This window comes from Varroa destructor, unplaced genomic scaffold, assembly GCF_002443255.2.
Source record: "Varroa destructor unplaced genomic scaffold, Vdes_3.0 BEIS01000006.1, whole genome shotgun sequence".
Classification (NCBI taxonomy): domain Eukaryota; kingdom Metazoa; phylum Arthropoda; class Arachnida; order Mesostigmata; family Varroidae; genus Varroa; species Varroa destructor.
Genome location: NW_019211459.1, coordinates 5863541 through 5889707, shown reverse-complemented (window position 1 = coordinate 5889707; position 26167 = coordinate 5863541). Strand labels below are relative to the sequence as shown.

Below are 26167 nucleotides of genomic sequence, written 5' to 3'. Positions count from 1 at the left end.
TGGTTAGATGTTGCCAGCTGTTTATTGAGCTTATGCCATAGTGCTAGAGAGAACACGAAAGAACGAAAAAGTTGAGAGAACGAACAGCTGATCATTGCTTGCAGACACCTTCAGTGCGTAGTTGTAATAATAAGCGCTTCGAGTTTTACGTTCTGTACCGCCATTAGGCGTTCCATCTGATGGACGACCCCACAGTGAACTAGGTGTGTCTACAACCGGACGCGTAACTAGATACAGAAGATAGACATTATATAAGATACGTAAAGATATTCTAGCGGTAGTGAACAAAAGCTATGGACAACTTTGAAAAATTGGCAAAGCCTTTTTTCTTCATAGGTAGCCATTGACGGGAAGGGTGGGGGTGGGGACAAAGTCGTCCCGCCATAGTGTGTTGTGTAATTCCCTAGCTTGGTTAAAACAGAGAAAAGTTTTACTTTTTACTATGAGTCGGTTTTAGAACCCAGACTTCTTGCAATAACTATTTCTGGATTGTTTTTTGGAACTATGAGATTCACTTTAAGAGAGCTCATACCTCATAGCAGCAGCTCCTACATTGCCTAAATACAAGAAAATGCGACTATTTTTTTCTTTTGAGAAGCCGGTTTTTAAACACTTTTCAATTCGAACCAAATGAGTGAAATGTATTCATAGAGTAAACCTGAGTTCTACTTTCTCAAAACTGAGTGTGTTTTTCGGAACCTTATGTATGCCTAAAGCGAAAACGCGCTTACGTCTTAACCGGCGTAGTTTAAAGCCCATGTAGCATAAAAAATAGACGTCCGCAACTGTTCGTACAAATCACCAATGTCCAGCTCGAATATTAAAGACAACATTACAAAAGTGATTTAATATGCTTTAACTATTTAAGCAAGCATTTTGCAACTGGGACACCTTATGTAAATTTTGTTAGCAGATGGATACTGTCGAGTTTATCATCCCTTGGTTGTTTGCCTGTGCTAGTTTCAGGCATAATTGTCCCTCCCCCATTTTGGACGCTTCGTTGCTACTCAATTATTACCCAGTTATGCACCTTTAAATAGCTAGAGACGGTCTAACTAGATTGCTATTGGACGGTGAGTGCTGTTTCATGTTACCTTCTAGAAGTTTATTGCGTACGACGACCTATCGATTACCTCCACGTCCGGTGTTAATGAGAATAACTTAGAAAACTAGTCATACATTAGAAAGAGCGTCATTTGAATGCCCTAATTGGGTCTTCGTATTGTCGACTAAGTAGACCAGTAACAAACAGTTCGTCTTTTCAACTGCTTTCACCGGATTATACATTGTTGAAAGAAACAGGGTAAATGTAGGTTATGACAGATTATTTCAAAGTGCTTTGGCCACTTTCGGTGCCGAGTTTGATGCTGAATTCAGTCGAATTTTGTAGGTCTATCGACGCGACACAGACGTGAAAAAAACTGCTTTCTTCCTGTGGTTTTTTGTGAGTATTGTTCCTTGATACATTCTTCGTTACAGCGATCGAAAAACAAGATCACAAAAAAAGAGGAAGAGCCATCCAACAGCCGTACTTATCATGTTCCATCGATCTGGATCTAGACGGCGGATTCATGCCAATTCGAGAGCTGAACAGCCGCCTAGAGCTGTTCGACGAAATGCCCTTCGAGGCGGGGCTTCTTCGGAAAGGTTTCTAACTATACTCAAAGTGTTTCGCCTCGAGCTCTTCTTCATTTGCGCACTGCATTGGGATCATGCAGAGTTGGTAATATTGACTGATCCCAACCCGATTGTTCTAGGTAGTAGTGCTACTGTATAGCAAACTAATCATTATTAATATCTTGATTCTTTGACTCATTGCTTTGTGATTTCCTCGACGAACGCTGTTGTTGTGTATTGACGTCGCCACAGGGAAAATACGTGAAGTACTTCTATAGCAAGCTATTCTCTGTCTCACAATTGGCTGGTTTTAATCTCGGTGATGTTCAAGCCCACCTTCAGCTTGCTCAGTGGGTAGAGCAACATGGAGTGCCCGATGCAGACGAGGACATCGAAGAGCTTTTCGATGGGTTCTTTAACAAGGTCGACCTTAAAGTGCATTCTCACAAATACCGCCAAGGAGGTTGGCCAAAAGCCGACATATGGTGTCACATGAAGTTCTTGGATAACATGCAAACAATGGCGTCGAATATTCACGCTACCACGGTCGTCATTAACCTAAACGTTATGCCGGTCTCGCTCTACGTGACAGTTGACCCGAACGACCCTAACGAAAACTACCACTATACGCTCAGCGTTAATGATGTCAGGTCTGAGACATCCAATCACGGAGCATTGTTTATAACTGTTAACTGCACGACAGGCACTCGGAAACAAATTTTTGAGGACGGGGATATGGGACCCGCCGAAGAGTGCGCGATTGACCCACTGGAGGTCACAATATCTGTAGTGTGGAAGGGCCCATCAGATGATTTTAGGAAACGTTGCTAAATATTACCTATATTCACCTTATGGAAAGGGGCAGCGTTACGAAGATAACGCCAAACATATTAGCCAACGCGTTCAAAGAGTCCACCACTGAGCAGCACATGCAACAAGAGGCTATGGCCAATAAAGGACGGCGGAAGGAGGATAAAGCGGCAAGTGGAGTAAATTAGAGTTTTGTGTTACTTCAGTATGGTCGGCAGTTTCTCTAAACGTATCCTACTTCGGGAATAACGGGTAACTTCGGTCACGAACAAGCTCTAAAGCTAATAAGTTGTACGCCTGAATGACGAATGGTTTTATCAAAATATAAAGTAAACAATATCAAAGTCGAAGGTCGTTTGCTTGCCGGGTATAGATACAGCTTCAATATATATACATATACGCGCGCAGAGTGTACTAGGAGTACACAAGTCAAAATTTAGGGCCCAGTGACAATGGCTTTTCTTCAGTTCTTTATGGAATCCAGAACGTACTCACAGTAATACTCAAAGGCTCCGAGATCGTTAATGATGTTTGCCTTTATTTTTTTAATCTACCATTTTCAGCATAAGAGCGAAGTCAGCATAATGTCTATTGATAATCTCGCGTGAAGTCTTTTTGTGTTTTGCGTTTCACGGGCTATGATATGGAAAACGATTAGTTATTCTTGTCATCAGGATAGTGCACTTCGCGTTGATCTGCGCGTTTTGTAGTATAAACCTTAAATTGGACACGTTCAGTTGAGCTAGTTGTTTGTCCGAAATCATATAGATAATTATTACTTAGAAGAATTTTAAGCTAGTTCTTTGCCCAAAATCATATAGATAATTATTACTTAGGAAAATTTTTAGTTGAGCTAGTTGTTTTTATACCAGTGGTCTGCTTAAATCCGGATAGACATTATCGATCTATTTGTCGTAACGGGTGCTTTTTCGTCTGCTATTATTGCGCTAAAAGAAAGGCTGTCCTTTCTAGAACAAAGTAACAAACCCGTTATGGTGACGGTAAGAGGAATGTGAATTAAGAACAACTATTATCGAATGTCTTCACGCTAAGCGAACTGGACTGAAATTAAAAAGATTAATTTTTTATTGAAACTTTGAAAACTCAATTTCCATACAGATCAAATATCAATATTAAAGTATATTTCGATAGAGTTTCAGAAATTTATTAAATTTATCAAAATATCCAAATAAAATAAATTCCAGTAATCCTGATGGATTTCACATCATGTCTTTTGTAATTTTTTTATGAAATTTAAATTAAAAACTATATTTGCATAACATCAATCATTCACAGCATAATTTTCGTCAGCTTTCTCTATTTATTACATTTATTGCTTGTTTCTATGAGGCAAAGCGGTATCAAAACTTCATTAAATGGAAGTAAAAAACATTTTTAGTAATTCTAAATTTGTGACACAGATAGCGGCTGTTTTCGAGGTAAGAACATTTCTTGCCAATCGGACTGTTCAGATGAACTCCAAACGGTAGCCCATCTGAGACTCTTGCGCCTCTTTGTACCTGTCGGATTTTTTAGCCGTTTCAAAACCTCGAATGTTTGAAATTTTTAACTTGTTATAAGGCCAAAATTTAATTCAGTTTTTTTCTTAGATGAAACGTGGTTTAGTGAGTCTACATGACTTTTTTTTCAAAGAATATTTGAAGGATGTTTATATATATATATATATATATATTATATATATATATATATAGTACCTATGAATGAGCGCTTGAATCGCTTTATTCAGAAAAGATTCTCGTCATTTCTCAGTCCTTCCGAAATATGGCCTGGATCTCTTCAACAGTGCGGCCTTTTGTTTCCGGTAGGTTACGCCACACGTAAATAAAGAAACCCATCAGGAACACTGTAAATATGCTGAAGGTATAGTAACCGATCAGAGTCTGAAAATGCGACACGACGCATAAAGACATTCAATAATCTCATATCAGCATATTAGTTTATTATACGGCATTCATCCTTGCGTCAGTTGATCGTGGCATCGATCTTGTTCACACGGTTTAAATATATCGCAATGGATTAATTTTTATGCATGCTATACATATCTAAAGTTTATAAAATTCGGATGTTTTTAAAATGTTTTCTGGTTTTGAATTGATTTAACCATTTCTACCATACAAAATAGTCCCACTTTAGAGCAGGTAGTTGTCGGAGCACAATCCGTGTCCACGTACCATAAGTAGAGGGAATACCATTCCAACAAAGATGTTAAAAGTCCAGTTGAGTGCGACACAGATTCCGGTGGTGAGAGGTTGGGCTGGCGCGGGCAGTAGTTCGGTGGGCAAAAACCACGGAATTGAGCCAGTTCCGAGGGCAAACATCATGATGAATAACAGCACACCCACTACTGCCACCCAACTCATCCATGGAAGCGCGGCCTAAACAATAAAGTACAGGGATAGCGGTAATAGTGCACGTAAATACACTAGCTGGGTCATTGTGAGTTTCGCTATTAGGCAAAATTTTTTATTGCACTTTAGGCAAATAATAGACAATATACTTACATAGGTAGCAAGTGCAATCATCAGCACGATGGAGACTAGGCCCATACCGCAATAGCCTATTAATAACAATGTACGCCTTCCCGATCGTTCTACGATGGAAAACGAAACGATTGTAGTCAAAAGGTTAACGACAGACATGCCTACAGTTGCTAAACCAGCGTGGCTATCACTTAGCCCGGCAGTCCGGAAGATCTGCGTTGAAAAGAATATTGCCTGCGCATCAAAGCGGAGAGATAAATATTTAGAGATTATAAATATCGAGAGCATAACCCAATTCTTAAAAAAATATTAACGAGTAGTAATTAAGAGGACACGCAAAGTTGGCAGCGGCTAAACCGCCCAACGCAAGTTTGGGTAACTAACGCTAATACCTGTAGCAGGGAAACATTGCGTGTCTCGTTTAGTGCCATTACTTAACCTGTAGTTTATTTAACGTGGCCACGTCTACAGATAGCCCAAGAGAGCTAAAACATTTCCTAGCTTTGCTTAAAGAAATCAACGAGCAGGAGTTCTTATCTGATAAGCCCTGTACACTTCGATTTTATATATATATAAAATCGAAGTGTACAGGGTATTATATATAATAACATGTCACTATACGATAGAATTACTTGTATCAAACTTAAGTACCCACCAAATTTGCATAGATAGAAATAAGTCAACGTCGTGCAAAACACTTACGGCGTTAATTCCCGATAGGGGCTGTGACAGCATCACTACACAAGCAATCGTAAAGCCTTTTCTTAGTAGCTTATCTTGTAGAATACTGGCAAGTTTTACCTTAAAAGGACAATTGGATATGTGCTAATATATCTGTGTTTAATGCGGCGTCCTACAAATGCCATGGATCTTGATTTCTACCTGTCGCTCTCTCTACATTAATTCTCTATTTAATGTTTTTACTCATTGATGTTAAACATAATACACTTGTACAAAAAGGCATTTTACTGAATAGAAATATTAATGATTATTACTCCAATTTGCAGGTTCACCACGCTAGCACTTCGATGAAATCAAAGGAACATTCCCTTGCCTTTGGGTCACAAACCAGTCTCATTAAAAGTTTGTTCTCACTGTAATAAGCTCATTGACGTTTAACCAATCCCATCTAAGGTCCTGCTGGTCGATATCACAATAGTTTCGTAATTTGGCTACACATTTTAGATGGGTTTTGCGTCGATCTTCAATTGTATCACCAACTTACAGGCGGGTTTTTGCGAATTCTTTCAGCTTCTGCTTTGAAAACCTTTAGCTCCTTCTTTACGTTAGAAACCCCACGCAGGGACTTCAAAGCTATGAAAAGAAATGAACCAATTTAGACAGCATCTAAGTGGATTGTTTATCCTAGTAGGACTACAGATATTGTAGAAAAAATATATATGCAGAAAATACAAACCTATGTAGGATTTAACGGTCTCGAAGGTAACCGTCCGTGCAAGTAATTTCACCTTTTAGCATCTTATCACATATTTAGATTGTAACGTTCCGTTTTTTTTATTTCCGTATGAACTCCACTATCTGAATATAATAATGGGGTTAACTAAGGAAAAAAAATTGTAAACCACCAGTTAAGTTCTTATAGGGATTATTTCCCTAAAAAATATGGGCATATATATCCCTGGGGTATATATGCACATATTTTTTGCGAATTATTCTATGGCGCTTATGTTGCTAAAATATGTGAGTAACATCAGACAGAAATTGCTTGGCACCATTTTCATTACTGTACATATATGCTCTCTGCAAACATGAGGTCCCTTTAGATCAAAGTTACATTAATTATAGATTCGAAATGAAGCGGAACGTTCCATTAAGATTTTTCGAGGTCTACTATATGTTTACATTTCTGTTTATAGATGGGGGATCTGAAATGCGTTAGTGGACGCTTGAACTCAACATCGTCCGCCTAGATTATACCTACTACGTTTGCATCCCACCTACCCTAAGATTCGCCCTATACCAAGCAAGTTTTTCGAAAAATATTGTTACGGGCTGGAAATTATCTTATTAGTCACATGCAGTTTTACTGAACACCTTTTTCGGCGCCACTCTCATCGTTGCGTTCAAGCAGTAAATACTTCGGCGACTCCGGACAAAACGGCAATACGAGCAGCATCAGCAGTTCAGGAAGAAGCACGCCACCGCCTATGAGATATAAACACTAGGGCCGTAGTGAAACATAAGAACAAAAAGGACAAGCAAGCAAGGAAAATCTACAACAGACTAACGGCATCTAAAACTTATAAAATATGAATAACAATACATGCCAATAATAATAATATTCGGATATTTATTCGAACAATTTGGTCTCCAAGACAAACAATCTAATTAGGAAGGAAGGGATAAATTACCAATAAACCGGGGAACAGACGAACTTTTATCTGGATCTGATCCTGCCGTTGTGTCTAAGTTGTGTACAATGCAAAACTGTCCTACGTTATGACAAAGGTACATTAAAAGTAGAAACATTTGGTTTCATTATAGTTAGCACAGCCAAAAGCCGAGATAACGAACAATTATTTTACGGAACACTCACCAAATAAAACTGGCCACGTTTCCTCATTTCCAAGTACGTTATATTGTCCAAGGATCTGCGAGACGAGAATTGCAATGACCACGACAAGTTGATAGATTGTTCCCACGGCACCTCGCCATACCGCAGGAGATAATTCGTTGAAGTAGAGTGGGGCGATACCACCACTTATACCTATCACAGACCCCAACTTCATGGTTACTACGAGAATTTCATATATGGCAATGGAGCCCAGACGACAAAACTCGAATACCCATACAAAGTATTACACTCAGTCTGCAGTGTATCAATTGTGCATTTTTTTTATTATCACAAAAGAATAACCGCGGGGAGCTCCTCCAAGCACTGCTTTCGACTTTAACAAATCGATTTTGCCATCCGCGGGCCATCCCATTTACATTTTGACATTCTATGCAAAATAACCATGCAGCATTTGTCGAGTTCGGCGTCACGCGCACAGTTAGCTTTGCCTAAGCATCTGTTCGCCAGTTTTCCCCAGGTCTTTTCTTAGTTTTTTTGTGATTTGGATGACTTCTATTTCCCATTGCCAGATGCCACATTAGTTCCCAACAAGTTACCAGACGGCCATTATAATTCTTATGAAATCAAAAACTTCCTTCACCTGCATGAACTCCCACGAAAATGCGGCCCAAGATCAATAACTCATGACGACCTATTTGCCTTGAAAGCATCATACAGGCCGCTCCCAAAATAGCGAAAATTGCGTTGAACATCAAACTTGCTCGACGCGCACATTTCTTGGAGATTGGAAGGACCAGTAAACCACCAACGAGGCCACCCACGCAAATGGCCGAAACGATTACAGCGAAGTTACCGGTAACTTCCACGTCACTAGGCACTGAGCCGCTATTGACCGTCATACTTGTGTTGATAAATGCTTTGATGACCTACGAACGGCATAATTCAATTTTAGAATATAAAGCCATTATGTTCTGTAGTTAAACCAATACATTCGGTTGCCCAATATTGATGGGTAAGTTCAGAAAACTACAAATTCTTGCATTACTAATTCGAGACGGCTTAATTCTGTAAAAAGGCCAATCGGAGAATTTATTTATAGCTTGATTAATAGTTATTTATTTGATTTACCCCCCATATTACAAATCCGGCTATGCAATGGGATATAATGTACTTTTAGATATTATTCTTGGTAGCCATCTTTTGTAGTATAGCGACAGTCTCCCGACCTGTTCAGGCGGGTTCGTAACACCGAGATTGTAGCCATTCGGGAAAGCTGTACCCATAGCCGTTGAAGATACCGCCATAACTAATGACGTTGTTAGGCGGGGCTGAAAATGAGTGAAGCGACAAAATCCTCCTTATTATATTAAAGTCCTGTTAGAAAATGTGCCTTACTTAGAAGGATACTGATCATACACTAGGGTATTATACGGTTTGAAAACTGAACTAGAGCCATTAACGTAAAGATTAACCAGAATTTGTTCCTCTAATGAGAATTGAAAATAGTTACTAGTAATCGAAACAGTAAAATCTAGTCTTTTCTTAATTTTGCTGGATCAAGATAAAGCGAATGGGCAAAGCCATGCCAAAACGTACCCCAGTAGCTGATTTATAGCCTATTTTCCAATCGGCGGGGAATCAATGGTGCACTTCTCATACGAACTCTTCAAATGAGACAAGCAGAAACTAATGCTCTGACGCAGTAAACGTACTGTTCGACCGTACAATCTAAAATGAACTATTAACTTGCCGGCGACATCAAACCCCGCTACTCGGCGAAAATGAAACAGACCCTTGAATGTCCCCTCTTTTGTGGACACTACGATTCACCGCCAAACAAGCCCTCAGATATCCGCCGTGATGTCGTATGACACCTGTGCTCCAGCACTGAGATTCACAAATCAGTATTGGTTTTCTAGGTATATACAGTTTAAACGAACTGACGGAACCGTACGACGGACTGTCTAGGTTGAACGATGGCTTGTCCATAGCTCTCGTAACTTTCTGCACATACGAGTTGATAACCTAGTAAGCCGTTGTGCTGTCGTCCTCGGCATTATATTTATACCGAGAAAAATTATTAAACAGACGTTTAGAACACATTTTCTACTTTGTCCTTATTTGGAAGAAAACAATTTTATCACAAATCTTTCAAAACGTCTAAGGAATATTAGAGGGAAATAAAAATTACTATAGAAACGGAAATATGTGTGTTATGGATGTACTACTAACGCCGATTATAGATAATTATTATAACCTTACGCCTTGAATAAATCAATTATTGCAGCATGTTTGAATTGGTTGGACTTAGGGAATATTCAGCCTCAAGACGTTTCCAGAAGCAATGCAGGAATCATCTGATACATCCATTATAGCAGTCCGCTTATGTAGCTCGGTTTCTGGGAATATTGGATCGATTAGAAGATCGTATCCTTGTTTCATTACGTTGGCGTCTGAATTTGCATCAAGTTTAGCCAGCGTTGAATGAACTTCCTAGCCATTCTGCAAGCACGCCTCTAATAAAAAGCTTGATTTTAATCTATTGTAATTTAAACTAACCTACAAAATTTCTTTTCGTATCTCTGCATTCAACGACATTTTGCGCTGCTAGAAACAACACACTGATATGCAATTCGATTCTATACTCCACCTTAACTTCAGACTATGTCCGCTCGTTAGCCTGTCTACGAGTCAATCAGCTTTTACAGAGCAACCTATCCGGTTGCTCTGTAACTTCGCTTTCAACATCCCAACTTTACAGTCAACCATCAGCCGTGAGGTCCAAGATTCGCCGACCATAATCCAACATATTTCACTATCCTATAAAATCAAAGGTTAATTTTGTGCCACAGACATTTGGTATTTTTGGCTACGTTTTCCATTTGTCTTTTTTGCTTTGTATAAGGGTCCCAGTTTTAAGCCTCTTGGACTACATTTTCGTATTTATACTCGTAGTCGGCAGCTCTTTTTATCTAGTATAAGTATTACCGTTTAATGAATCTATCTAAGGAAAAAACGCAAAGAAGCCAACCGTTCTATAAATTTGTTCCAATATAATCAGAATAGTCATTGGACTACGTTTTTCTGATCTAGCATAAAAATCATTTTAAACCCTAAATTGTACGCATGGATTACAAATTCATGGCTCCGATTGTTAACTGCGCTTTATTTGGACTCCCTACCTAAATTTTCCAAAAAAGTCAACTTCAAAAAAGTCTATTCTAGACAGCAATTAGTAGTCACTCTCTTCGTTGCACTTTTTTCCTTTCTCTAATTGTCTGTTTAGCCCCTTTAACGTTTGATCGAGGTGATCATTTTATTCTATATCTAACCACGTTAGCACAAACGTTCAGTGTAATATAGTGGGTTTAAATGCGGTACCCAATTATGTCACGAAACGACATATTATTAGGCCCCATAACGCCCTCTCGTTTCCTATTTGTACTTCACTGCTTGCTGGCCGAGTCCCCAACATCGCGTTCAAGATGGAAACCTTCCTATTGAACATCCTGTGTCGGGTATAGTAGTCTATAGTGCTAAGCATAGGAGTCCGACGTGCGTGCAATTCTTGCCTGGCTTTAGCACTACGTTTAGTCTGTTTATAAGTAACATAAATAGAGCTAACCTATGAATGCCTTTCTGTTGGACGCAGTTAATGTATTATTATTATGCGCCGGACGCAAACGACTGCAGCTTCTGAACGTCGTACATCAAATCTCTCTTCCGATAAGCGTATGAAAACGACGTGACCTATTGTTGAATCATGCCTACCTTCTCTCCATCGGCTGTAAAGAGTCCTCCGTTGACAGCCATCTTACCCTGTGCTTTCTTACACTTATGACACACATACTTTTGGTCTTTTGCCAATTCCTCGAGTTCACTTGGGTCGATATTACGATCAGCCTCAGCAGCTGGTGTTTGACACTTTGCACACTTTACTGAAGTCCCGGCAGGTTCTGTCAGCTCCGTAGAGCTGTCTGCCTCAGTATCATACCCCATCAACGCAAGTTCTCCGTTGGGCTTCAGTTTGTAAAGATGGTGAAGTGCTACGGAAGAACGTGAAACTTCGTTAAATTTGCTTAGACACAAGTAAAATTGAACAATCTTTTTTGCGCCCAGTGAGAGTGCAGCATTCGATGTCGGAGCAGACGACGCTAAGATCAAAACCATTTATGGAAAGAACTGTCTAAAATAAAACTCGTGTGTCGGTTGTCAATTTAAAAAGTTTGTCGATTAATTCAGCCCTGATGTCAACCTCAGACGGCAATTGTTTTTTGCTGTTTCCACTGTGATAAACTCAGCCATCACGGAGATGGTCACTGTGAAGTTCAATCTAAGTAAGAGCTATTGCCTCGAACTTGAGGTAAACGCTCACTGTTATCGTCTGTCTAAACAAATTCCATATAGATAAATTGTCAATGACCGCGTAGTTCATGGTGTAAGCTCTGAATCAATTAAAAAGAACTGGATAAATTGATTTTTATTTTCTCAGACTTAAAAATCTCGGTATTTGTCTAAGTGCACTCTGCCGAATTGAGAGTAATCCAAGTTATCATGTGAGCAATGATTCGAATTGCTTGCGATCACTGACGTGCGAAGTCGACGCGCAGATGCCTGATGATCAATTTAATAATCTCAAAGCCCTTTGTTGTCTAACAAAAACCGCAACATTTGTAAATTCACCCCTTTTTAAGATTCGCGCGTTAAGGTTCACTTTTGCGAATCTTAGGGTGTGAACTTACCCACAAGAAAACTGAAAAGCCGCTTTAAGGTCGCGGCACCCTACGCATGAAGTATGATCAGCTCTAAAGAACTTCCTTATGCCCCAATAATGTAGACTAAATAAAGTTCCGCGCCACGTGTATCCAAACGACTCCAGGGGGGAGCACATCACTTATGTTTGTTCATTTACCAATTACTAGCTTACCAATTACATTTCATATTACGGCAAAAATAATGAGGTGATAAGATCCATGCTATAATATGCTATTCTTAGCCCAAGTTGGTAGCACAGTTTATTTTCGGAACGGTCAAACTTTAAAAAGAGTTTCATAAGTTAAACCTAGGCAATAAACTCACATGAACGTGGTGCATGAGTAGAACTTACTATACATCAACAAAGTGATATAACTGTTACTGCAGAATAAGTACAACCGTGCTCATTAAAAAAGATAAGTTAGCATACTTTCGAATGAATTTATACGTCCCGTTCATGTTTCTTCTATGAATACCTTTCCAATTTTCCTATGTAATTCGTTTCACTTAGCTCTACGCGTTGGAAACCGCTTCCTACACGACGACATCCGTACGCAACGTTAACCACAAAGCTCAGGTTAATTCATAATTTATGTGAGCTTTGTCTTAACGATCCTGCGTAAAACATGATGAGCAATATGAATGGTACTGATACATCTGTTGCCTATTTTTTATGAATACAATATGTTAACAACCACACATGTGACCGCGGATAGATTTTGATTACCTGTTCTGCAACTGAATAGCTTGAACAACAGAGATCGAACCTTTCTGCTTGCTCAATATTTTACAAAATCTTCATTCTTCTACTTGTTTACGGCCTATAGTTGCGCGCCATTTCGTGGAGGTGAACCTTCTCTCCATAGCATTCGCAGAGATAGGCTTCTGTGGCGAGTGGCCCTCCGTATTTGTTTTGGTTCGTTGCCTGCCGGCGAACTGATCCGAATCATCATTCTATAGCTTGCTGCTAACAGCAGCTTACTCATTCTGCTCAACACAGTTTATCGAAACAAAAATTAGAAATTGTTGATTGCCGATTGAAGTTTATCGATAATTATAGCTGTAAAATTAAGTTGCGTATGGTCTATTTGTCGATCTGCTTTCGAAATGAAGGTAACGCTCAGTACGGTGAACGGCGATGTGTATGTCCTCGAAGTTCCTGCCGACATGGAACTCGAAAATTTCAAGGTTTGTCGTCAGTGTAATTACGGTGGTGTAAGTGGCCGGTATTGCTTCAATGCTATGTAATGTAATTTTCCCTAAGAACTTTCTAGAACAGGTGGTGATGCGAATAAATTCGGTGAGCACTTATTGCACATAGGGAACTGTCATAGGGGAAACTTGCTGATGGTTGACATATTGAACTAAGAGATCGATCCAATCTTAGATACCAAAGATAGAATTAGAAATAGCAAACTTTACCTCATCTTTTTCTCTAATATAGAGGAGGCTGAGCGGTGCTTGTGTCACGTTTAGTTGTGACGTGACATAGCAGTCAGCAGCAGAGTTCACTAGGCTATTTTTGTTAAGCTGCCATGACTTTTCGAGGATAGGTTTGAAATTGTTTTTTTTTTTTTAAATATAATTGTTCTTTGTGAGGAGCATTTATAACTTCGATCCAGATTTGTTTTTGTTTCATTGTCTAATATCGGTTAATGCTATAAGAATTTAATTTTTCATTTTTCCGTATCGTCCATTATGGTGAATCTCAAATTTATTGTTTTCCAAGGATTTCAACTCTTATGTGTCAGCTAATAGTTAGAATAATCATTCAAAGATTCAAAACGTTACTTGAATTCTATTGTTAAGAACTTATTTTAACTAATTTGTACATAAAAGCTTGACGGTGCATTGGATATATAATTATTATTATATATTATATAATAATTATGGATATGTATTTCTGCTAACTTTTTTTACGTTTATTTGAACCGATAAAGCAAGAATGCAAGCAAGCTAATAGCAAAGGGCTTTTCAGTACTTACAACATCGTCAGCTGCTCCGTTACGATTCTCTGCGCACTTCATTAAATGCGTTTTTACTAGACTGGAAATCGCAGCACCACACAACTGATCTCACCTACGATGTCTTACTTTTATTGCGCATTATACGAGGCTAGAGACAGACCACCTATTTTACGCCACATTACTCACGAGACCGTGTCTTTGGGAAAGCAACTATAGCAAATGTCGTTTCCAGAACTCTAATCAGGATTCTTACATAAGGTTTTAGGATTATTGTCGGTTTACAGAGCTCTCACGAACGCCGCAAGTTTTTTAAATGTCTGCTTTTTGAGAAATAAAGTACACCCATAACATTTAATAATTACAAGTGTTGTCTACCGATCGAGTATTTTTACAGCATTTATATATATGTTTTTTATATTTTTAATTTTTTATTTAAGTCGAAAGACTAAAAAAATTAACAAAGCATGTTACTCTAGGTACTACAAATAAATAAAATATGATAATTCTTGAAAGATTTATGTTTGCAATTCAGTGAGGCCTTACGCTTAAATGATACGTAAAATCAATCACAAGCATTTTGCACGCTTTTTATTCAAATTCGTTGCTACACTGTTGCTGTGAGAAATCTGTGAAATAAATTCTTCTTCTATGGATAGATTGCAGGCGGCTAAATAGAGACTTAACATTATTCTCGTATTCTTGCGATGTACACTACTACTTCGATAATTAAGAAATTCAACTTGAGTTTGAGGGGCCTTCGAGAGTACAACATGTTCTCCTTTTTGCTTCGGTGACAGTGATAACAAATGTATTTTGGATACTTTCCAGGCACTGGCCGAATCTGAGGTCGGTATCCCGGCTAACGAAATTATCTTGCTTCACAATATGCGGCCTCTTGTAGGAGACAAGCGGCCGCTGTCGGAGCAGGGCGTTTCCGAAGGGGATATATTGCTCGTCAATAGGGGTGGCACCTCCCAAGCAGCACCCGAACCAGAGTCAATGGACTTAGGTTCCGGTAAGTTTTGTGTCGTACCATCAGCAAGCTTTTATGTTTCTCAATTTTCTTATCACCTTAGGTTCACAGAGTGGTCATCGTTAAACTGACAAGCAAACATTTCTTGGCGGACGAAATACTCAAATAGGTTAGGTATTTACTTAATGTATCTTTACTCCATTATAGGACGTGCATTTATGGGACAGATAAATTGATCCTGCAATCTTGTATATGCGCCTTTGTGGCAATGAACCAAGGCAGTTCCATTGCAAGATCCTTTATGAGTTCTGTAGAAGCTATACCGGTTTATGTTACAAACCGTTACCTTTCGCAGTACAGGTTTGCCATTGAATAAATTGAGCTATTGACTTATAAGTTTTAGAGAGGGCTATCGTACTGGTAGGCCACGTTAATTGAGTGAAAGTGTTATTTTTAAATTAAGTGAAATAATTGACATTCAAGTGAAATATTTCATATGATTTTTTTGCAATCGGTCTGCTTCAATCTAGCGCACCTTCGAAAAGTAGGTTTCAATAGGCTAAACCTAATAGTAAACTTCGGAAATAATTTTTGTGTTTTGTGTATATTTTGTTGTAGACAACAAAATTGTTCTTTGGAAACATTTATTTTTCATCTACGGTATAGCCTAGCACTTCTTGCTTATAGTAATGCTTTGCCACTATCAGTCATCACCTGAGTCATAGTCACAGGTGCGCACTTCAAAAATATTCTTTAAAAGCAGAGGTATTAAACATTATCAACTGATGATGAATACACTAATGATAAAATATTAGAATACTTTTCTCAAGGTATTATGCTTGTAACAGTCGCCAATAAGAACCTTTTTCTTAGGTGAAACTGTGTCGTGAGGCTATTACACAATGTTTTGCTTGAGTGCTAGTCATCATCCTCATCCATGTTACGTGTTCTTGTGTCTCCCCGAAATCTGCGACGCTTCACTACCGTAGGGGGCGAATTAGTCAGTCTTGCTTCGGGGTCGTCAATCTCTTTACTAATGTTGATACCGGATTCATTATTCGACGCACTCATCTGTTTTGCCTTCTCGCCTTTGTTCGCACTAGAAGAACGTGATGAAGTGACATCGAAACCAATGTCCGGAACGTTACTGGTAGCAGTAGAATCCGCTCTAGTTTGGTTTACGTGCATGTGATGATCGAGGTCGCTGTCCTCGTTGTGGACTAAATGGCTAAGTTTGATGCGATCCCCGTCTCCGGTTTTTGGACCCACAATGCTACGTTTTTTCATGATGGCGCGTGGACTGCTTCTAGAACCAACCACGTGCTCTGGCACGATTCGACGAGGAGCGGCTGATAGCGGACTCTCATGCGTAAGAACTTTGGGTAGAGGTTTTGGTTGTCGCGCGTCTTCGTTTGATTGATCTACCTCTATTCGACGGGATCGTTTGCTGAAGTTAATAGACCCAGGCGAAAAGTGAGCACGGAGGTCACTAGAATTAAAAGACCCGCATGTATGTCTTCCTTCCGAGGTTTGTAATTGGCTGTTGTCTTTGTTGTAAGCAGTAGCTTGTTTTTGAAGAAAATTCATAGCAGCTGCTGCATTGCCACGGTCCGAGAGGTCGTTATCCGAAACCGAGTCGAGGCTGTATTTGGTCCATCGTTCCGGATGGAGTCTGCATTGATCAAAAATAATAATCAGATATTGTGCACCAAACGGCTGCTTATTGGTGTATATATATGTATATACTTCTCACCTTATTGGAAAAATTTGCTACAATTCGACAGAATCACATTTCATTGTAAAGTAAGATATTTTCTTCTATCACATTCATTTGCAACAAAGCGACGAATAATCTTTTAGTTAATTATCGCAGTGTCGTACTACCTATGATCTGGGACTTTCGACGAACGACTAGAGCATGGCAGATCTCGCGGGTGTAGAAACTGATGATCTCTGGAACTGTAGAGCTGTTGATTTGAGCTTTTGTAAAGTCTTTTTCGTAAGTCGCCGTTCTGGTTCCGCCTGTCAAGTTGGGTTCGAGAGTATGGAATTAAAAATTCACTGTTCCGTAAAGTATCTGGTTCTTCTTGTTGAGGAGAAGGCTGACCCTTCTGAAAAAAGTGATTAAAATTTCATAATTAGGGCGTACATATCAACGACATATCGCCGGGAGAAAGTACACATTGCGCACAGTATACGAAATGTGTCTTTCAAAATTGCCTAAAAAGGCTAATCAAAATTGCCTTCGTTCGATGCTTGGCTCAGTATTGAACAGTCACAGTCATGTGGCGTAACATTTGTTGTTGCTACGCGGTGTAATTATTTACCTTTGCATGAGATTTGGCCCAGTCATCGTGTTGCTTCTCGAGTAAACCAAGACCAGCGAACACCATATCCGCTTTGGACAGAAAAGTATCTGATAATCCTCGAAGACGAAATGGGCTCGATGACATCGTGCCTAACGAAAAAAAGTGCCTGGCTGTCGGTTCTTCACTCACTGTGTGGTTATCTTACGAGCACTAATTGATTAGACTATATCAGAAAAGTTTGCCACCCCTGAATCAAACATGTATATTCTGTTTAAAGGCCTGGATTCACTTAGCGTTATCGAACCTCGTACGGTTAGAGCCGCAGCTGTCGACTAACCACGGCATAAATATAATTTACAATACCAGCTGAAAGCTAGTTCAAACTGCGCCTAAAATGTTTGTTAGTGGCAATGAAATGAACTCCAATGAATATCAAATATGCGCAAAATTTTAAATAGTAGTCGATAACAGGCACAGCAGCCACTATGAAATGAGCGCTTGCTCAGCAAATATTTTTATTTACATGTTTAAGCAGACGACACATGGTAATCTACGGTGGCAAGGGAAAGTAGTACCAAGAAAAATGATGAAGATGAGTGCCTTCAAATGGGTGGGAGATTTTGTGTAAAAATGTATCTTTTTAAACTAAATAAAGAGGTTTGATTCGATTCAGACGACCAGAAATTGTCACCCATCTAAAAGTTTAGTGTCTAAAGAATAAATCTCTTCGACTCATCCAAAAAGTTACCAGTAAGCTCAAATTAAGAGAAGGATCATTCTTTACGTGCGGTAAAATACGCAATGGCAATCGAACTTGCTATCGCCAGTTATAGCAATTATATTCGAGAACCGCGAGGCTGCTTTTGTAGTCCTATCGCTTTATTACCATTTTGCGGAACAAGGTTTTGTGATGTTTTTGAAAATACGTTTGCAGTCTAATAGAAGGAAACATAGATTTGTTTAATAAATGCGAACAAGTTGTAACATAAATTGAAGCATGAGCATATGCTTTTCGTATCCTTGCATTATTTCGATTTTTTTGATTAACATACATGCTCATAGTTTCTGCGCGATTTAATTGTATAGATCATATTCCAAAAACTATTTCAAGAAATTCATTTATTAAACGGTATTTCCCTTAATTAAAAAATCAGGTATAGCGCAATGTCGAAACAAACGTGTCTGAGACGAAGAAAAATCTGTCCTTGTAAATATGACCGTCGTAATTTGTGCACTCGTCCGTTCTTATCCTCAACTAGCTTTCGGATACGACACATCTAAAAGTTGTATGAAATCATTAGATATTATATCGAGACTGCTATAATAATTACCTAGGTTTTTGTACGAGCATGTTTTTTTAAACACTTATAAGAGGATTAGTCATTTTTTTAACTAATCGTTGCTGCTTTATGTCCCTACAGTAAATGTTGCAAATCCTGCTGAGATACGTGATAGGCTTTTGGCGAATCCTCCGCTGTTGACCGCCTTACGAAACGCCAACCCATCACTTGCAGATGCTGCTATAGCTGGACTTGGTAAGTAACTTTAACATTCTTCTAAGATCATATTAGCTATGATGCGATATCGTCAACTGATAAAAGCTACGAAAAAGAAACGAAAAAAGTAATTTTTGTTGCCTCGTTGTTACGTCTAAGGGGAAATGGTGACACAATGCAGAGGAAACAGGTGACTTTGAAAAACGTATTTGTTAACAAAATCGAGTTTTATAACTGTGACCCTACTCCGAATTCAGTCTGTTATATAAACATTTGTGGCACGGGTTTTCTGTCATTTAGCCGTGTAATTTTTCTATACTGATGCTGGCCTTTAGCATCACAAAGCAAGCTGCATGTAAGAATGTACTAAAGGAAATAAGTACCAGCAAGAAAATCCTAGGTCTGTAATTGGGAAAAATCACATCAGGATATTTTGAGAATTGTCGCGTTACGGATAATGGTATTAGATAACAAATTGATAAATTAATATAAAAAGTCCACAATGCCGATTGTTCCATTTTAGAACCATTTACTCAAATGTTAGACGAAGTAAAAAAAAAGGAAGCTGAACGAGCTCGGATGCTCTCGGCCGATCCGTTTGACCCAGAGGCGCAACAACTGATCGCGGAACATATCCGACAACAAAATATTAACTCAAACATGGAGGCTGCCATGGAATATCATCCTGAATCGTTTGGTATTGTCACGATGCTGTATATCAATTGCCGGGTGAATGGGCATCCGGTGAAGGCTTTCGTGGATTCCGGGGCACAGTCAACCATCATCAGTTCGGCTTGCGCTGAACGGTGTGGAATTATGCGACTCGTTGATCCACGCTGGGCAGGCATTGCCAAAGGCGTTGGAACTCAAAAAATCATCGGACGCATTCACCTTGTGGCGATTGAGATCGAGAAGGATTACCTCAATACGAGCTTCTCGGTTCTAGAAGATCAGACAGTAGATATGTTGCTAGGCCTCGATATGCTCAAACGTCATCAGGTTAGTCAACCATACGTCGATTCCTGTGTAATTTCTGCGAACTTGCTATAAGTGCTATTCATATAGTGCACATAAAATTATTACGTATTTCTAGTAGCGAATAAGCACTAGGAACTAATCTTATTATTCGAAACCCGTGGGGTAATCTCTAGTTCTTTTAAACTAGAGTTATTTGAAACGCTGATCTTGGTGGTAAATTAAAATGAAGCATAGCCTTTTTTGACCTCATTTTTTGTTAATAGCTGTCTAATGTCCCCAATGTTCACAGTGTGTCATTGATTTGAAGCGCGATTGTCTAGTGATTGGAACAAGCGGCACTGAGACCCGATTTCTTCCCGAGTCCGAATTGCCTACTTGTGCACGTCTTGGCATGGAACCAATGAACGAGGGTGCACAAAAAGACAACATGTCGGCAGGTGTGTTTTTTCGAAGTCGATTACTAAACCTTTTCAATAGCCATCGCAGAAGTGATACGATTTGGACAGCTTGGAAGCAGTGGCCTAAATGGCAAAACGGCTGGTAGAAAATATCGTTGTTCTTTGTATTTTCGAGTAGGGTATATGTGTTAAAATAAACTGAAAACAATTTCGATCTTGTATTAAAATTATTTTAGACATCACAACAAAGGGGGCGCTACGAATAACATCATTTGATCTCTTTGAAGTGTCTTAACCACACTATTCTTTACTGTAACACACTAGGTGCTTTTGGATCATCAACATCAGACGCTTCTACTTCCCAAGCGACGAGCTCCGTCGTAACACCGCGAAAAGAGTTACTATCTGGCCACCAGGACAGTACCAACGGGGTGTTACACGACGAAAAGGTCGTAAGCGAAATCTGCGCTATGGGCTTCAAGCGCGATGACGTGATACAAGAGCTCACCGTTGCGAAAGGTGACAAAAACCGAGCAATTGGTGCGCTCTTCGCGAAGTCGTTCGTCGTTCCGAAATGAGCATGCAGCATATCATCACACGCCATAATTCACTACAGTGCTACGTTATAATACACTATAAACCTGTATATAATTCATTTAAGAGTTGAGGAAGACTATATGATGAAATGTTGCGGTGGTCGATGAGATGGTCTAATTGTGAACACTTCTGACCAAAACACTCTAAGCGAATTGGAAGAATACTATCGCTGGTAGCAACGTGCGGCTGGCGGCAGAAACAATTTGAAAAATTCCAATTCCTCCCAACGCTTAATGGCGTCCTTAATCCATCAACAAACAAATGAATGTATGTGAAACAAGAAAGCAAATATGCTCTTTTGTGTGCATTGATGGAGTGCATCGAATGCTTGAAGAATGACTGAATCGCTAGCGTTACTAAGTATTAATGATACTACATTCGCCAAGGTACGTGATATTAGCTGGTCTTGCTCACAGCTCCATGGGTGCATCTGTTGTCTCATATATATCTCAATGAGTGCTCGCGTCGTCAAAACGGACGTGATACGCCTAAAGTTAAAGATGAAATTATTTAGGTCCAAAGAACTACGGAATTGATTTTTATTGCACGTATCACGAAAAAAATAGTGGCAGCTTACCTATAATAGCATGTTCGCTATCCGCAACACTATAATTACAGATCGGCCGCTGTCTGGCACGCTCCCTGATAATGAATGAACTAGGTATAAATTTATCACTAGAGAGGTTTTATGGGGACACCAAAAGTGAGCCGTTCGAAAGTTTGAAATATTGAAGGTTGGATAAAATAGGAGTATACATAAGTACACAAAATGGTAATAAGATAGAGAGGCTGAATAAATCATGACAACATGGGTAAAAAAGACTATATACATACGGTAACATTAGTGTTTAAATGTTAATTATATACGATAAATGCGTAGAAGAAATCATGGTACCGCTAGAATGAAATCGGAAGTTAATCAACTTAGCTGATTTCATTGGTCAGTATTGCACGGTAAACATCTTATAAGATAAAGAGACAATACAAATATAATAATGCATATAGAAATGATGACAGACTTTGAAACTCGAAAGCGAAGGTGGCCAAACAAAGGTGGGTTGAAATATACATGCTCTTGCTTTGGCAGAGTTTTGGCTCCAATATCTTAGTTACTGTTTTAATCGTCAATCGTAAGCCTCTAAATTTTGTGAATTATATGTATCTAGATAAAAACTTGGTATAAAATGTAAGTGGTTTTTCATGGATACGACAGAATATGATCGAACACTAGCATATGAACACAATGAATGACTGAACCAGGAGAAGAATAAGCTTGCGAGGATGAAACAGTTGATAACTAAGTGAACGTCTGTTCCATTAGATGTCGAACTAGATGAATAGAGAAAAATGACTGCGTCTGACTTTAAAAATATTGAGTTGTAGTAACCGTATTCATAAACGCGATATGAATCAGTCTATATTTTATTATATGAAGAAAGTTACATTAGTTTTGGTAGTTACAGTTGTTCTTAATTGTGTCTTAAACATGTTGTGAAATTTCGTATGGCAAGTACTTGCATTCTATTCGAATAGGTGCGGTAGTGTTGTGTTGATTACTGGAAAATCGTTTTGTGTGAATTTTCTATTTTGATCAGCAATAAATAAGGTAGGTTGCGTTATGTTATTTCATGTTAATGTAGCGTTGATATTGGGAAGGAGACAATGTACCTTGCACATATAACCCAGGAAATGATTGAAATTTGTTCATAAATGGCGAAGCGGATGTGGGCGTTATCGACACGAAGGCGTGCACTCGGGCCGTTCCAGGCACCAATAGGGCATCGAATGCGCCGCGACCTACCACGCACTAAATCGAAAGCAGCGCCTGTAAAGCGCACCAGGACTCTACTGCAATTAATTTAGCTCTTGAGAAAGCACCAGAAACTCCTACAAACCTAACCTTGAAGACCTTTAACGAATTTTCGCTCAGCGTCGTTTTTGACTTGTCTAGCTAACAAATGCAAATGGTGAAAAAAAGCGTGCACAATGTGACTTGTACTTGAAAATAGCAAATATTGTTTTGGAATAATTGAATGCACACCTTATTAGTTCTCTAGTGCTTCCCGCAGATCGTTACCTTATTCTCTCAGAACCAGAACAGTATTTTCACTTCAGTACAAATACCTTAGTAGCCGGTTGACAAGACCTTGTAATGAATTGGGCCGTATCACAATGTGTACGGCAAGTGCAACGATTGAATTAAAAATATATATTAAAATACTACACTATGTTCAGTATTCCTTTTCTAGAAAGTATAAATTTATACATTTGCAATATATCACTTTATCAATTGAGTACATATTCTTTGTAGCAGAAAGCCATTTTGTCAATGATCAAATGGGCAAGAACAATATTTGATTGCGGACTACATCAAATTGAGAATTTTGGCTTTTACAATTGTTTTTTATTCTCTGTAAAATACTGTGTTTTATAATGTATAATATTGGCACCGTGAGTGACACTCCAGCTCTATGTCGGTTGTTGAGCTCACCTCCCACTAAAGTCGTATCAAGCGCCGAGCAGGCTTTGAAGATATGGACATTTATAGTTATTCAGGTGCTTAGCGCTCTTGCCTTCTAGACGTAAGCGACGCTGTACGACCAGTTTATTGGAAAGATTAGTACAACATTTAATAAGGGGGACAAAATTCGGACCAGGTTTTCTTATAATGGCTCTCATTGGTCGTACAAATAACCGTCCTTGATGCTAATGAAGTTAAAATAGGGTACACTTAGAGGACATTTTTGTTTTTAACACGTTCATACAAGCCAATTGTAACATTTTATACGTTTGAAATATATATTTCAATTTTGTATTTATGTGATCCCTGTCATTGATTTCTTCTGCACATCAATTATTCAAAATATGATTTTGGGACTACTAGCTGAGCTCTCGTACACACATACATCGTCATTAGAAACGTTAGTCTATATAGTGCTTTTCATTTTATTCGATTTCCTATTTTTTGCGATTTAGTTTCGAAAGGAATGAATCGTAAGTCTGTCAAATTATAATAGCCAAGTGCACGGTATCTCTTTTCACAATATTTTAAACATCATCTTAAGCTACATTATTCCATAGGTTAGGATTTCATTCATAAAAATAATTTGTTTTAGCTTTTATTAGACTTTATAATCTAAAATAATTGGTAAGATCATTATAGTGTCCATCTATTTGAAAACGGAACAGGTCAAAAAAATTAAGTCAAGACAAAAACTCAGATAAACAGCTGTACATTTTTTGAAAGAATGTTTTTACAGAGAAACCAGGAGGAGAATGCTGAATTGAAAGATCTCCATGAGTACATTTTGTTAATAGGCCAAGATGTAGAAACCAGTTCGCTTACTAGAATTCCTAAAATGTCCTGTCAAGGAAAAAATACTCAGCTCGAATACTACTTCGTCCAGAAAGTACATTTCAATTCAAAGAAGACCAAAGTAACTTGGCTAACCGTTGAAAAAGGCAACCTTTATATAAAATGTTCGAGATTTTACATCCGCTTCTGCTTTGAAGTATTGCTTCAGGCGACTAGTTTTCTGCGAGACACAAAATGTATCTATGTCCAGTTTAAAATCCGGACCGCATTAGGTGGCCTGAGGTTTAGCAGACAAACACGCTACTGCTACATTGTTACTGGGACAAAACTATTAGATACATAAAAGATTAGGAACGCGCTATTTGTAGGGAAGCCTGGCAAGAAAACGAGACTGCAACAAACAAGCTCTGCGGACTGGTGGAACGTGCATTTCGTGACAGCAGAAACAGACAGATGTTAAAAGGAGGTTATAAAGTTGCAGATAATGAATGTAACGTTTAAGTAGGGTAATATTAGATAAATGTAGGTGTAGTATCTGCGCTTTCGAATTAATACGGAATTTTGGTTCTACTTCGTCTGTTCGAACACTCTATGAAGCTGAACCTAAGTAGCAAGTGTTTTATAAAATCTAAAATGGTGCACTTTCTTAATATAGACCTCAGCCTGTGCGAGATAGGACCATATGCCAAAAATAAAGAGGCTGTAAAAAAACAAAATTAAGTCTTTGACCTAGATCAAGTCGATGATCAGCCCAACCGCACCGGGCCAGACAGGTTCTGGAAAAAAAACAGCTATAAGTAACCAAAAAAAACTACTTCATGCAAACCAGAGCTAATTGAAACAGTCATTGATGTTACTGCTTAGACAGATCTACTGCTATGGCTGCAGCTACGTCTCATTTAGAGTTAATAACTAGCTGTTCCAGATATATAAAATGATAATCCAGAAGCTTCCATAGTCTATATCCACGTATGCCTCACGATCTATCGGACACGATCAAAATACTAGGCTGATAAAAAGGGCATTTAGCACAAGGAAATCCCGCTATTAGTAGCGGATGAATGAATATGCAGAAATGACCCTGTGATACTGATGAGGGGGGCTCGACAAAGCAAATACCTGGGGAAATTCAACTGTGGATAAAACAGGCTGTAAGCCAAAGGCAGTGGTTGATCTTCGAGGCTGGCGCATTCTTACACTTTCAGAAAAACAGTTCTTTTATATCTTTCAAAACCATGTGTTGGTGCGTCTTCCTTAGCCCAGTACGTACTACAAAACGATATATCGCGCTTTCAACAAGTACGTTAGGCTTGGAAGCCTATGTCCGGCCTTTGATTCGCTATTGTGTTTTTTTACACGTTGGTGAAATTGGGCAGCCCAGGTGCTGCGTTAAACAGACAAAAGAAAACCTTTCCTTCGAAAATACCTGCAGCGAAGTGCAGTGGTTTAAGGACTCAACAAAGAATTTTTCTTAAAATGTGATCTTACTAATCTTAAGTATGAAAAAAATTACTAAGTGTTCGAAAAAAGCTATCTCTACTTAAATATTGGCGCTTATTTGGAAGCACTAGGCTCGTAATGCGTTAGTTTTTATGGATTGCATTTTTAGAGAGCGTCCACTAAAGCGAGGATTAAGTCGTAGAAAATATTTTTCGATTTGATCGTTTTTTCACAGTCCTGTGCTAGTTCATTCTGAATTATGCTTCTTATCATTAAAGATAGCCGAATTCTCTGATTTTCAGGGTCCGTCCGCGTATCAACGTTGGTGAAAGTACTATTCTTGAGTGCGCAGTACGGTGCTGAAAGAAATGCACAGCTTTTGAATAAAGTCGCTGGTTCTTGCTAATATTGGACAAGATGTATATAAATAAAATAAGTGTATTTAAATGTTGGCTTCTGCTACGGAAAAACAAT

General features: G+C 38.8%; 4 protein-coding genes across 15 annotated transcripts; 2 read left to right on the top strand and 2 right to left on the bottom strand.

The window, feature by feature from the left end:
* Positions 1-9: 9 nt before the first annotated feature.
* LOC111253214 (uncharacterized) lies at positions 10-3655 on the top strand. Of its 4 annotated transcripts, none has more exons than XM_086992448.1 (4): positions 10-203; positions 967-1073; positions 1480-1723; positions 1870-3655. In XM_086992448.1, exons 3-4 carry the CDS (start codon positions 1538-1540, stop codon positions 2446-2448), a joined length of 765 nt encoding a protein of 254 aa, XP_086848574.1. In that variant the 5' UTR covers positions 10-203; positions 967-1073; positions 1480-1537; the 3' UTR covers positions 2449-3655. The 4 variants fall into 4 exon arrangements, 3 of the variants coding, with proteins under 3 accessions (XP_086848574.1, XP_086848573.1, XP_022668063.1); XM_086992447.1 differs by having other exon boundaries at positions 961-1073; XM_022812328.2 differs by lacking the exon at positions 967-1073.
* LOC111253209 (solute carrier family 2, facilitated glucose transporter member 1-like) lies at positions 3561-13063 on the bottom strand. Of its 5 annotated transcripts, none has more exons than XM_086992439.1 (10): positions 12947-13063; positions 8691-8792; positions 8105-8390; positions 7486-7656; positions 6984-7094; positions 6154-6242; positions 5631-5729; positions 4950-5162; positions 4620-4823; positions 3561-4328 (listed from the first exon to the last, which is right to left on the bottom strand). In XM_086992439.1, the coding sequence occupies exons 2-10, from the start codon at positions 8766-8768 to the stop codon at positions 4194-4196; spliced, it is 1386 nt and encodes a 461-aa protein (XP_086848565.1). In that variant the 5' UTR covers positions 8769-8792; positions 12947-13063; the 3' UTR covers positions 3561-4193. The 5 variants fall into 5 exon arrangements, with proteins under 5 accessions (XP_086848565.1, XP_022668050.1, XP_022668052.1 ...); XM_022812315.2 differs by lacking the exon at positions 12947-13063 and adding an exon at positions 11236-11634; XM_022812317.2 differs by lacking the exon at positions 12947-13063 and adding an exon at positions 11090-11108.
* On the top strand, positions 11690-23756 carry rngo (DNA damage inducible 1 homolog rngo). Of its 5 annotated transcripts, none has more exons than XM_022812320.2 (7): positions 11690-11827; positions 13333-13407; positions 15015-15201; positions 18890-19003; positions 19488-19963; positions 20232-20379; positions 20665-23756. In XM_022812320.2, the coding sequence occupies exons 1-7, from the start codon at positions 11777-11779 to the stop codon at positions 20916-20918; spliced, it is 1305 nt and encodes a 434-aa protein (XP_022668055.2). In that variant the 5' UTR covers positions 11690-11776; the 3' UTR covers positions 20919-23756. The 5 variants fall into 5 exon arrangements, with proteins under 5 accessions (XP_022668055.2, XP_086848567.1, XP_086848566.1 ...); XM_086992441.1 differs by having other exon boundaries at positions 13333-13434; positions 20250-20379; XM_086992440.1 differs by having other exon boundaries at positions 13333-13434.
* LOC111253212 (uncharacterized) lies at positions 14749-17992 on the bottom strand. Its single transcript, XM_022812322.2, has 3 exons — positions 17487-17992; positions 17044-17270; positions 14749-16831 (listed from the first exon to the last, which is right to left on the bottom strand). Exons 1-3 carry the CDS (start codon positions 17610-17612, stop codon positions 16078-16080), a joined length of 1107 nt encoding a protein of 368 aa, XP_022668057.1. The 5' UTR covers positions 17613-17992; the 3' UTR covers positions 14749-16077.
* Positions 23757-26167: the final 2411 nt, after the last annotated feature.